This window comes from Erigeron canadensis, chromosome 4, assembly GCF_010389155.1.
Source record: "Erigeron canadensis isolate Cc75 chromosome 4, C_canadensis_v1, whole genome shotgun sequence".
Taxonomy (NCBI): domain Eukaryota; kingdom Viridiplantae; phylum Streptophyta; class Magnoliopsida; order Asterales; family Asteraceae; genus Erigeron; species Erigeron canadensis.
This window is the reverse complement of record NC_057764.1, coordinates 35,341,935-35,355,474: the sequence shown is the minus strand read 5'-3', so window position 1 is coordinate 35,355,474 and position 13,540 is coordinate 35,341,935. Positions and strand designations below refer to the sequence as shown.

General features: G+C 35.5%; 1 protein-coding gene across 1 annotated transcript; it reads right to left on the bottom strand.

Moving 5' to 3' along the window:
* Positions 1 to 597: 597 nt before the first annotated feature.
* LOC122595572 (coatomer subunit gamma-2-like) lies at positions 598 to 10,187 on the bottom strand. The gene is made up of 18 exons (XM_043767958.1): positions 9,979 to 10,187; positions 8,011 to 8,108; positions 7,863 to 7,913; positions 7,323 to 7,436; positions 7,032 to 7,232; positions 6,846 to 6,947; positions 6,542 to 6,649; positions 6,183 to 6,416; positions 4,274 to 4,524; positions 4,013 to 4,184; positions 3,489 to 3,644; positions 3,352 to 3,402; positions 2,816 to 2,956; positions 2,537 to 2,734; positions 2,003 to 2,134; positions 1,751 to 1,924; positions 1,402 to 1,641; positions 598 to 1,088 (listed from the first exon to the last, which is right to left on the bottom strand). Exons 1-18 carry the CDS (start codon positions 10,019 to 10,021, stop codon positions 897 to 899), a joined length of 2,658 nt encoding a protein of 885 aa, XP_043623893.1. The 5' UTR covers positions 10,022 to 10,187; the 3' UTR covers positions 598 to 896.
* Positions 10,188 to 13,540: the final 3,353 nt, after the last annotated feature.

Here is a 13,540-nt window from a genome sequence, read left to right as displayed (position 1 = left end):
TTATTTGAATTCGTGACACACAATATTACCAAAATTGAAACAAAAGTGAAAGTAAACTATCTATAAATCTATAATGGTATAGTTCACCAAATTTTTACTTATGTTGGAACAAATTTTGAGATTAGACTACCTCTACTGATATTTTCCAAAGCACATTATTTACTTGAAAACAGAAGTGAAGACGTGAAGTTATGTTATTTAATTGCATTTACCTAGAAGAAAAGAATTAAGCTGGCAATCTGTGTATTCAATATTGTACATTATAAAACTTTGGTTAAAACATAAATATGTTATCAACCATTTTGGGCTCGCCTAAGCGGTATACGTCATATGTGTCATGTGTGAGTTCTAGTACTCTTATTATGAACTTATGAAGGCTAAATCAGTACTTGCAGAGCCAAGTAACATTTTTTTTTAAACTATGACGCTACACATGTTAGATGCAACGTTTACGTGGTGTTTGGTTTATGGATGAGGGAAACAACTTGTAAAGATATATTTGGTCAATGTAATTGAGTATTTGATTTGGAAGAAATTCCTAATAACCAATCAAACCACCCTATAGTATGTGTATAATAATCCACATGCAGTAAAATGTTTACACGAACCCATTGAATACTTTGACCAAATGTTTCTTGTCCTATATTAATTACATATAAAGACCACAAATAAAGTATAGTGCCTATAATATAACACATAAGAAAGTGAAGTTAAAAGAAATACACATACTGTGTTCCTAGTAAATGTCTCGGGGTATTGAATAAACTGCCTTGTAGAAAACTGTCTTATTCACTAAGGTACAAAGAATAACATTATATCTCCGCATCAAGCTCAGCAAGTAAACGTACTTTGATTCAATTTTTTAAATTGAAAATTTTCAAAAACAGAAAAATGAACTAGTTGGCAACTAGTTCATGAATTGCGTCGCTTACAGCTTCGTCCTCTGATCTAACAGCAAGTTTCATTGCCACCTCTTTGCTACTGTCCACTCCAAATGATAAGCGAACAAGTACCCTCACGTTGCCTATGTATACCCCTGATAACAAGCATGTGTGTGATCTTGAGTTGGCTGCCACTACTTCTGTGCCCTGAAACATGACATTAGTTGTAGGTAAAATTTCACACAGGGTTCGTTCTTTATTGGAGAAGCTAATGTTCACTCTATCTTCTATCAATAAAAATTGCCAAATTTGATCGAGAATGACACATGAAAGAAAATTAGTGGGTTATATCAATTAATAAAGATACAATAAGAGTAGATTGATCTAAATAGTTTTTATTTTCAAAACATCCCAAAAGGATGTAATTTTCATAGAGCATAAATTGTTCATATTGCTCGCCAAATTATAGATCCAAGTACAAATTTATTAAAGAGCAGTAATTTGGCAGTAATTTACTTACCTCACAAGGCTGCATGCCAAGAAGGCCAATAACGGCACTAACAGCTTCTTTCAAACTTTCCCTTGGGCCAAGACCATACTCATCAACACGCTCAAAGTCTTCACCCAATGATTCCCATGCATTCCTGAAATTGGAAACCCCAATTTTAAGCATGTAATCAGCTGCAACCAATTCAAATTCCTCCAGCTGGTATTCATCTTCCACGCCATCTTCCTCGGCCTCGCCAGTGGAAGGATCAACCTAACATTTGGATCAAAACATATTAGTCTCGATTTTTAATCACATATGCAGACAGGAAAAATAACTAGTGGTTGTAAATAGTTCAGAACTTCAGATTGTCAATAATTACCTCTTTAACAACGAACCGTAGAACATTGGTAAATTTGCCAACAGCTGGAACACCTTCTGGTTTCTCAAATGCAACAAATGTTTGTCCTGGTGAATCATATGGTAGGGATTTTAGTGGCTTGGTTGCTAGTTCTTCAAATTCCTCTGCTTCTGAAGCATCCACAACGATGGTGACCTGATAACAGGCAGCACAATAAGTAGAGATTCTTTACTCGACTTTACACAAAAACTTTATCTTTAGATTAGAGCTTACATCTTCCAATAACTGTTCAGGAATTGTATTGGTACAGTTGTACTGGAACACAACATGCTTATCAAATATGTGTTTGACAACGTTAACAGCGTACTCTGTCTCAGCTTCAGTGAGTTCCACTGGTGCAGAGGACTGGTTACAAAAAAAAATTGCATACGAAACACCATAACTAGGGTAAGTAAAAGAAAAACACAAAACCTAATGCTGGAAAAATTGGTGACATATGATTAGGTACAGGTCACAATGGGTATTTTGGATACAGTTTGGGTTGACTCAAGATACTTTTTATCCGCAAATTTTAAGAAATGGATTATGTCCTTTCAATAGTAGGTTTTATCATTGATGCATTATGAACCTTGGGGGATTTTTAATACTGTTTGACCCATCTGACCCGTTTCCTTTCGAGCTTTTATGTTACCCATTGGATAGAATATGTAACATAGATTTGACCAATTCATAAAAAAATGGGTCAAAACTGCCACTAATTGGTGCTGAAAAGTTCATTATATATCATTAAATAATGTCATCAAAAACCTTGAAAAGCTTTCCAAACGTAGAGAACTCTGGAATTGATAATAGCAATTTTTCATATGTATCAACCGCTGAAGTGGGGCCAGCTGGAGGAGCACCTAGACCAGTAGGCTTTTTAGCCGCAGATTTCTTTTCCGCAAATGGCCGAGACCTGGTCTCCCTTGATACAGAACTGACATCAAAGGGTTCATCTGATGGTTCCTGCAATGTCAGTAAATAATTATACAAAATGATTCTTGTACAGACAGTCATAAGAGAGAAAGAAGTTGTGTGTCGTCTTACGTAGTTCTTCAAACTAGTCTCCAGATTGGCTAGTGGAATATCCAGCGACCCAAAGAGAAATTCCTTTACTCCTATATCAGTTTCAATAACAGAACCATCACCTCCAATAGTGTTTAGATACAGTGTAGCCCTGTCACGAACCTACACATAGTGTCATACAATCAGCAAAAGAAAAATTTTTTGACGCCAAATTGTAGTAACTAATAAGACGATGATATTTGTGACTGGTTGCAGATACATTAGGATGGCATGGGTGAGGCGGGCGTGTTGTTACCAGGACAAAAAGGGTAATTATTGACTTATGGTACAGTTCAAGCGCATTTGCCAGGTTCGAAACACTTGTTAGCAGGTCATATATTGTATTATAAAAGTGAGGTTATTATTGTATTAACTTTGAACCACAAGTTTCTTTTCAAATGTTATCAAGAGTCAAACACCTTTTAACTGTGTGCAAGTCAAACATTGTATATACTTTGGAATGAGGATCTACTAATCATAAGTAAAAACATATGTATACTGCTTTTAAGGCAACTAACCTCGTCATCAATATCATATAGACAGCGCCTCAACAAAACAAAGATGCGAGGCTGCATTACAGTATAAAGAGCAACTTAACGTTAGTAAGATAAATATTAGTTTGCTTTACTATTAACAAAATATAAGGTCAAATTACCTTCAATGGGTCAACCATGGCACCAAACTTTGCCAAAGTGCTCACGGCACTAGCTCGAACAGTTGCATTCTCAAGTATCACACGGTTATATATGTACCGGATGAATTTGCTAGGATCTGATGTTTTTGGTCCCTCAATTCCTAGAAAATGAAGAATCTACACATAAAACAAAGGAAACAAGTTTAGTGATAGCAAATAGATATACAAAAACACTAAAAGCTAGAAACAGCCTGATGGTGGCAAATGGACAGCATCGGCAGGTTATAGTTGATGTTTCAAGATTTTGGAATAACTTTCATAATAGATTAGTGTGCCGAACATTATTACAAATTTGCTATAATTCGAACTGACTCGATAGAGTGGTTTAGGACTTGGGAGGTGTAATGCATAACACTATGGGCAACTTTCGACCAGATACTCCGTATAAACCATTATCCGAAACTATTTTTAATTATTAAATAGATAAAGATTGCTATCTCTAATGTTAAATCAGCAAACATAAATAAATGAAAGAACATGCTAACCTGTGTTGATAGATATGTGAATTCACAGTCCTCAATGAATTCACAAAGGTGAAGGAGCCCACTCTCTTTTGCATCTGGGATATCTCTAATGATGGTTACAATCGAATCAACAATTGCTTTCTTGTATTCAAATCCACCTTCCTCTCTCAGAATATTGCTCAAGAAACCCATCCTGATAAAAAAAAAAACAAACAAATTTAAGATATACTAATTGAGACAGTCCCTAAAAAATTGTTAAGGAGTAAGGTTGAACAGACTCACAATGTTCTGAACTTAAGGGGAAACTTCAAACACAATGATCTAATGGCATCGACCACAACAATTTTGAACTCGTCAGCAATGTCAGACATGAAGTTGGTAATTTGTTTCATCAAACGATCAACACCTGATTCATTGCCTGTTTTCAGCAGTGTGGTAATAGCAAGAGTTGCAATGCTTCTGTTTTGATCTGAAATCAAACTCTCCATATCTATGTTACAGGTAGTTACAGCCATTGGATGCGTCATTGCCACCTGAACCAGATACCAATTATTACTTCAGGATAGTTTCTACAGTACACAGAGTGCATTTTAAGAGGCAAACAAGATGGTCGATAGCCAACTAATTATGTAAAGTTGATTGATATTTTTTTACTATAACCCTTCTGATCAGTCCAAGTGAGTTGTATTTTACTATTTCATGAGGAGTTATTTCCCACAGAAACTATGAATCACTAAAATGTGATCATGCATCACAATAGCAGATCAATTACATAGATACGTTCATAATGTCTAAGTATAAACCTATGGCAAAAAACTAAATCCATGACGGGCATTGACAGCAACTAAATACAACAATACCAGTGTGGCAGTGTGCCATGTGCACGACTCTTGCTTACTTATGTTACATAAATGGCACATAATAGTGTACTATTAGCATCCTATTCCGGCAATGCAATCCTAAAGAAAGTCAACCGGTCAATTTACCAAGCACTATTAGGAAAATGAACTCATAAATTACACTATAACGCTAGTAAAAAAGAGAAATGTATCAGAAGGACCCATTTAACAGTGTCACCTGAATCAACTATATAAATCTAATCTTGGGAACCAAAATTGATAGCATTTCACTGTTCAAGAATTACCAATTTGGTATATGTATATGCTACCTATGCAAGCCAACTGCAATAGCAATGGTGCAGTGCCAGGGTAAGAAACTTTACTTTATATTGAAATTACAAAGCATGCAAGTCTAAAACATTCCCAGGACAAAAACATTTGTGAATTTGGGGGAAGGTGAAAAGGTATTTCAATACCAACTACACCCTTAAGATTTGATCTCTATGAATCCTGTGTGCTCATGACGATATATAAACACACACACACACACACACATAGAGTTTCCTTATTTTGAGAACCATTTTTTTTGTAAGAACCATGAGAACTCTTAGATAATATACTTGTTCACATGTTTTTTTTGCTCATTCACATGTGAAATGATATAAAAAGGTATGTTGTAGAAGAAACTTTTTTATGAAACCTTCAAAGTAGCTTTTTATGAACTTGTGAATGAATTTGTTCACATTTTCTGTTCACATGTGACAAACGGCTATATGTAAGGTTTTGAAAAAAAATTCTTCTGCAACATATATTTTTATAAAGTTTCACATGTGAATGAACAAAAAAAACATGTGATCCAATAAAAATATTAGGAGTTCTTACAAAAAAATGGGTTCTCAAAATAAGGCTCCCCCCCCCCCCCCACATATATATATATATATATGTTTATATACACACACACTTCAAAATAAGGAAAAACAGTTATAAAGCTACTGCTGAAAAGTCAAAAACATTATCCCTTGTGTTCAAACCGTATACAAGCCGACGCTTATTTGTTCGACTAAATATTTGGTTGAGCTACAATGAGGATGTGAACAATAAAACAAGTCATCCATAAAATAATGGTTTCATTCCCTATGACCGGAGTAACAGTTGTTTACGTGTTCTGCAAAAGTAAATGTCATACGCCTATTTATGATGAATTCATGAGGAAGTTTGTCAACACCAGTCAAAAAGCATCACTGTCTCTTCTTTAAGATTATAAAATAAGGTGAACCCTAAGGACATGTGCATGACACTTAAATACAGTAAAATGAGCAGTTGGATATTGTTACAGGTGGAGAGCAGTTGACCTTGTTTAACGTGCGGACGGCAGCGAACCGGACTACAGGCTTAGATGAACTCAGGAAAAGCTGTAAGACAGTGATTGCTGGGGTCAATTCCCGGTTAGTAACATCATTTAATTCCGTTATTGCCCTGGCAGCTTCAAGAATGACCATCTCTGCTTTGTGGCGGAGGCAACCTTCCAAATAGTCATAAAATGGTCGGTCCTCAGTTTGGCTATTCATGCTCGACTCCCTAATAACCTGAGAACTTAAATTTATTCGTGTAAGTGATTAACATCTTTCCCAAGTAGCAACAACTCCACTTTCAGAAATAAGAGAAGTATCTTATTTTCGTGAAAAATTATGTTCACAAACAGGACAGGTACCTGACTGGTGTAACGAATCAGCAGGCATTGAGCCAAAGGTGAACGAACGGTACCCTTTGTCAAGCTAGTAACTAATTTGCTTACAGCTAACCGATCATTTTGTCTTATCTGCAAATAGAACAATTTGGTTTTAGCAATGTGTAACTAGAAAATTTCCTGCATCCACTTTATACACAAATGAACCCAAAAGATAGCCAAGGATATTAGGATAATTAAGTGAAGTGCATGTGTAACAAGGACACCCAGATCATCATACAGCTTGTGAAACATAAATATAACATTCAGAAACATTTAACTGCCATACCTGTTGGAGCAAAGCAAGAGCATGAAATTGTACTAGTGCCGCCCTTGATTGAACAGCTTCTTGTACCTCATTGCTCCATCTTTTCACAATCTCTGGGTTTGTCTAACATGCAAACGATACAAAATAACTAGAGATCTTAAAAACAGCAGTAAGAAAAGCTAATACAATTAAAGCACAAAGCTGTACCTGAAGCAAATGGATACCGCTGACTAGGGCTGCACTAGCTACGACAGGGTTTTTGTCAACAATAGCTTGTTTTAGGTATCTCTCAATTTGAGTAAGAAGTGTTCCATCTGTAATGCGACAGAGGACACGAATGGCATTTGCTCGATACACATCAGTCTTGCTATTCATGTCTTTCATTAGGGAACTTGTGACCATTATAACCTTTAATGCACAAAGAAGTATATCATGTCACTCAAACAGGAAAACATATGAGAACCATAATAACTGATGACACAATATCAAGTCTGAGACCTCGTCAGCAGAAGGAGATAGCTCCTTTATAATCAGGTAAACCATTCTACGTAATCCAATGTCTCTAGCCTGGAAAAGTTTTGTTACTGAAAAGAAAACTTCTGTAGCTTCGGTCTGCAAATCAAGAGAAACGTTAAATTTTAACCTTAATCTGCAAAATTACAGTGCTCAACAAATAAAGTAACATGCATTTCAACGAAGAACAGCTATATGTACCACATGCAATGGCACACCTTACGTTCAGAAAATTGTGAGTGTGTTCAACTTGGAGCAATAGATACACATCCCAAATATATTACTCCTTGCAGAGTTTGAATGCTTATGTGTACCACATGCAACGATACACATATATGTATACATGAACTTTAAAAACAGACATATTAGGGCTTGCCTATCAGCTTCAAGTGAAAGGTTACTTAACAAGAATATACAATATAAAAACCAGATTCAAGTCCTAACCTATTTCCTCTCTTACACGACATTATATCTGTAAGAATATTGAATGTTTTCTTTCTGAACAGTTATGGAAAAAGATCTAACCTTTGTGAAACTATCACCTTGATTCAGAAGATACAGCAGCTTTGTAATAACCTGGCAAGAAACAAACAAAAAAGGAATAAAAGCTGTTAGATGGTATGTCGGAACTCGGAACGTAATGTGGCAGAGATCAGATGGCCAAAATACGCACCTGAGAGCACCTCCTTGAATCTAGTTGAGGATCATTGAAGACCCTAGCTTCCTGAAGAACTGCTCCCTTTTCAATTCCCGAAAAGGGAGAGTACTCGGCTGATCATGACAAACAGACAAAGAGGCCACATAAAAATACAGAAGATATACATTAACGTCAAGTAACTATGAAGTTACAAAAACACCATGATCTTCAGCTAATCTAAAGTATATGCAGGCTAATAAACAGCGGTGTAACCAACAATGAGTATGAGAAGCAGAGATCAGTTTTTAAGTTAGATTTGCTCCTCCATTTAACTAGACTTAGTTGGGTGGTTAAGAAGATGGAGCAAAGGAGTCAGTCTGTACTATTATGAGTTGCAATGGCTGTAGAAAACACGCCATTCCTGATAAATCAAAGTAACATACAGGTTACAATAAATTCCATCAGCTTTCATAAGAGAAACAGTCGCTTAAACTGAACTGGACTTGACACCTTCATCAACGCTCAGATCAACCATAGTAATGATTTTTAAAAACTCACTAATCAGATTAGCCTAAATGTATTGTTTGAGCCTATTTCAACAGAATGTAGATTAAACAATGTATCAAATAAAATGAGCATCATAAAACCAGTGATGATTTGAGCCGGCAATTTCTGACACGGACCTGTTAGCACGACACGACACGACCTGGTTTTTTCGTGTTTCGTGATTGGCCTTAACGTGTTTCGTTTCTTAACAGGTCCGGACCTGTTAAGACACTAATAGTTATCGTGTCTTAACAGGTCCGGACCTGTTAACACACGATAAGACACGATAAGATAAGTAATATATATACGGACATGTTAAGACACGTTAAAGACCCGTTAAAGACACGTTAACGATGCGTTAAAACACAATAAGACACGTTAAAACACAATAAGATACGTTATCGGGTCCCTTAACAGGTCCCTTATCGTGTAACTTTTAACAAGTCCCTTAACAGGTCTCTTAACAGGTCCCTTAGCGTGTAACCTGTTAAAAATCGTGTCGTGTTCGTGTTTGGAAAAACTGATACGATTAGCTATCGTGTCGTGTTCGTGTTTAACCCTATCGTGTTCGTGTCTTGTCGTGTCAGACACGATATGCCAGCTCTAGTGATGATATGTAAAATGCTTAGGCTCAAAAGAGTACTAATTCTACACTGTATCTCTTCGGGGGAGGGCATGCAAAAAAAAGTGACAGTCTCTAGAAAGGATAGTATGTGCCCCCTATTTAAATCTTTGGTACAGTTATCAAATTATAGAGCTCATGGAGCTACCATATCATCTCTGGGTTATAAATTTACAATACCAAACAAAACTAATGGTACCTAAAGAGTACAGACTCATGTAGTCACGCATCCGTACTCCACTTCAACTGATACCAAACCAGATCTCATGATCATAGGTGACACTGATCGATATCATCTTTAACCAATGTAAAGTATCCTAAATTGCTAATGCCTATCGTAAATGCTCCTACATTGAATCAAATTCCGTTCGGTAGATGAGAAAACAGTTTCTAATAGTCAGCGTGTATGCTCTAACGTAGTTTCACGAAACCTTCGTAGGCACACAACAGATCTACCGACATCACCGTTTCATAAACAGATTACTAATCACCTTATAAGAAACTAATAGCATCATCATTCATGACCTATATAACCGCAATGCAGATCTGATACAAAAACCGATATCCGCTAAATCACACAATATCACAGTCAAATCAACATATTTTCACCATCACAAACAAAATCAGATCATGTTAACACAAATTACTTCAACAACTAGTAAAATCATATTGAACTAGATTCACATTCATGACCTAATTATTAACCGCAATGTAGATCTAAAAAACTGAAATCGGAGATCATTATATCAGAAAATAACAGAAGGAATATGCTATAATGAGATAACTATATCATACTTATAGATATAGATATAGATACAGAAAATGTAAGTAATTACCTTCTTCGTCACGATCATCGTCTTTTTTAACGTATTGAGCCATTTTAGAGAGAGAATAGGAGGTTTAAACACAAATGTGAAATTGAATTGAAAGATAATATATAGATCTTGAGAGTGTGAAGATATTGAGAGGAGCGCAAAACTAAAGAAAGTTTGCGACTAGATCTCTTCTGATTGCTTCTCTCTCTCGCTCTTTCCTTTTACAAGAGAAATTTTGCGATGTACAATACAGTCATACGGTAATTCCTCGTTAAATATGATGATGTCATAATGTTATTGCTAAGGCTAACAATACAATCAAGTAATTCCCTATGTTTCCTTTTCAGATAAAAACTTAGCGCAATTGATGATGACTTTTTGGAAAAAATTCTTTATTTTTCCCGGGAATCCCGATTAGCAAAACTATAGATAAAATGGGTTGCTTCATTCTATAAAATCAGTCATATTAGACCTTGATATTCACCTCAAAAAATAAGATTTTCTAACAAATAATTAATCTAAATTGGTCCAAATAGGTAACCTTCAATGTCGATTTTTATGAGTTTTAGACTTAATACTGTCTTCGACAAAATACCGGGATGTTGAGATATAGACAGTCACACGTCTATCAAAGGTAGATAGATTGACTCTAAGTTTACCAAATGTAGAAAATGACTTTTACCTTTACTAGACATGAGAATCGAACCTTTAATTTCTGTCTCCAATAGCAATGGCTCCAATTACTTGATCTAACCCAGTTATAGATGAAAATGGATCGGATACGGATCAGATGTCGTCATATCCATATCCATTTATTTTTCTATCATTCATATCCACATCTATATCCGTTTAGAAAGTTTTCATCCATTCATATTCATATCCAATGGATACATGGATATCCATTGGATGTCTTTAAATTATTTTTGCACAAAAAAAACAACTTAAAATATGCAGTAAAAGTCACTTTTTTCAATAAACATGTTATTCCAATTTTTTACCATCACAAGTCATAAATTTTTTCTATATACAATCAAAAGTCACTAGTTTTCTAACTTATACAACCAAAGGACATGATATTTTTCCATTTTTGCAACCCAAAAAGTCTAAATTATTAAAGGGGAAAGGTTAGGTAAAACATGCAATACCTATCTTAGGTAAGGCAGGGGTGATTATGTAAAATTCAGGGAGAGTTTATGTAAAATTCAGGGGGGTTATGTATGTTTATTAAATTCAAAGGTTTAATATGTAACTTTTTTTAATGTGGCAGTACCTAAGCTCAGGTAAAGTCTGCGGTACGGATCATTTTTCCATTATTAAATACTTATTACTACTAGCTTAATCTTGCTTGCAGATTTTTTTGTTGCAACATCAAAATTTAGAAACACACCACATTTATAGTTACAAGTCATATATAAAATTAACGAAAATGTAATATATGTTAATCACATATGCATTTATATATGTAATAATATACTCGTAAATAATAATAAAAAAATATATATAATTTTGGGTTAATGGATGAAATCCATTGATGACAATTTTTTATTCATATTCACTCCATTAAACATCCATATTCACTGCACATCCAATATTCATCCACGTAACGTCATCCATATCCCTCAATAATAGATCGGATTAAGTGGATGTTCATTGGATCGGATTACCCATTGTCATCCCTAAACCCAGTTGATACCCCAACTCAAATTGATACCCTAAACCGTGGGCACGATAATTCTCAATTTTAAGGGTATGTATACAAGGTTGGAAATTCCAGATGATGAAAACAAGATAAAAAAAAATTATTTGAAACTTTTGTTGGAGCGATACGAGAGGAGACAATGGACGACGGTTTAGTATCTTACTAAGAGTATCTATCTCACTCTCTTTCATATGTCTAAAGTTTGGATTTAATACCCATGGCCTCAAACCCATAATAACGGGTTTGGATTTTGACTTTATATTTTGTTTGAAACCCATATCTATAACCAAACTCATTTACAAACCAAAGACAACATAAATACTTGCCCATTAAACTATTGTCCTCACTATCAATTTCCCCTGTATTTCAGTTCCAAAACCATAAGTCTATACGAAAATTCTATGTGCATTTTAAAAATAGTTAATCATAATAATTGGAACATATTATACAAGATAAAGTAGCGATGCATTAGAAGCCGTAACGATGAGAGAGTGAGAGTCATGATTCATGACAAGTAGCGGAGGAACAAGTGGGCTAAATGGGTACTCAAGAAGTGCAACATTTTCGTGTGGAGAGTTGTGATGAACCGCATTCCTACCTTAGCGGCATTACAGGCCCGTGACTGTTACTTTGGGATACCTTTTGTGGGATGTGTGATGATGGCTACGAAACTGCTGAACACATTTGTGTTCGTGTCATGTTGCTTCGTTGGTATATATGGAACCTGGTTAGCTATTGGTATAAGGTTGAACCTCTTATTATCTTTTCGCTCAAAGATTTGGTGGAGCTGCATAAAAACTAGTTCCATTGACTTGCGGAGTATTCACAAAGCATGGCGACTTAATATTATTGAGAAAACCAAATCAATTTGAACTCAATGCACAAACTCTATTGAGAAAACCAAATCAATTTGAACTCAATGCAACAATCCTCAGCGAACGGGTCATTAAAAGTTCTTCAAAAACTAGCCAGCTGGGCTTCCAATACTCCATTATATATATGGATGGATTTTCAATTATTTGAGCATCTTTTAGACCAGGGTTTTTTTCTATTTTCCCCTCATATACACTCAGAAGTAGTACTTGTGGTCTTTGATGAGTACCTTATGCAATTTGGATGACATATTAGATTAAAGGCATCAACAACGTACATGCATCTTATGCCACCAGTATGGATCAGTTCCCTTAAGTGTTAGCTGTTGCACATTCGTTGCTGGAAACCAAACTCTTCCTCTTAGATCACCAACGTCGATGCTTACTTCATATATATCGCGACTTAATATTATTTGGATGTCAAAGTTGTTTGATGAATTGAATGTTTCCCTCATCTTAATAAAGAAAGAATTATCAAGTGTCGACAACGAAAGTATGAGGTCAATTTTCCGAGTAGAGATGGTTGAAAAGGAAAGGGTAGGAATTTTCGAGTAGTAGCTACGAAATGAAAGGGAAAATCTCTTCAATGAAGCACATTTGAGTGACAACCTTTCAAGCCACGTATTACTCATTTTAATGCTCAAACTCTCGAGACGTGGAAATTTGGATTGGATCATGTCTAACAATGCGTCATTCACTCTTATACCATCTAAAGTTAAGTGTGTCAGGCCTCCTAGCTAACAAATCGACATTTAGAGACTTCGGCCATTTCTTAACTGAATAATGAAACGCGCGAAGACTTGGGACATCTTCAACAACTTCTAAATCATTAGTTCGTCCTCTTGAATTGTATGAATTGTATTTCAAATCACGAAGACAAGGAAGGTTTTTAATCTTCATTTCAGAAAGAGCCCAAAGGCTTAACTTTTCAAGTACTTTACAAGTAGACAATAACTTATGAATTGGCTCGCTCTTCACATAAGCTCACATTTTCCAACTCCAGGACTCGTAG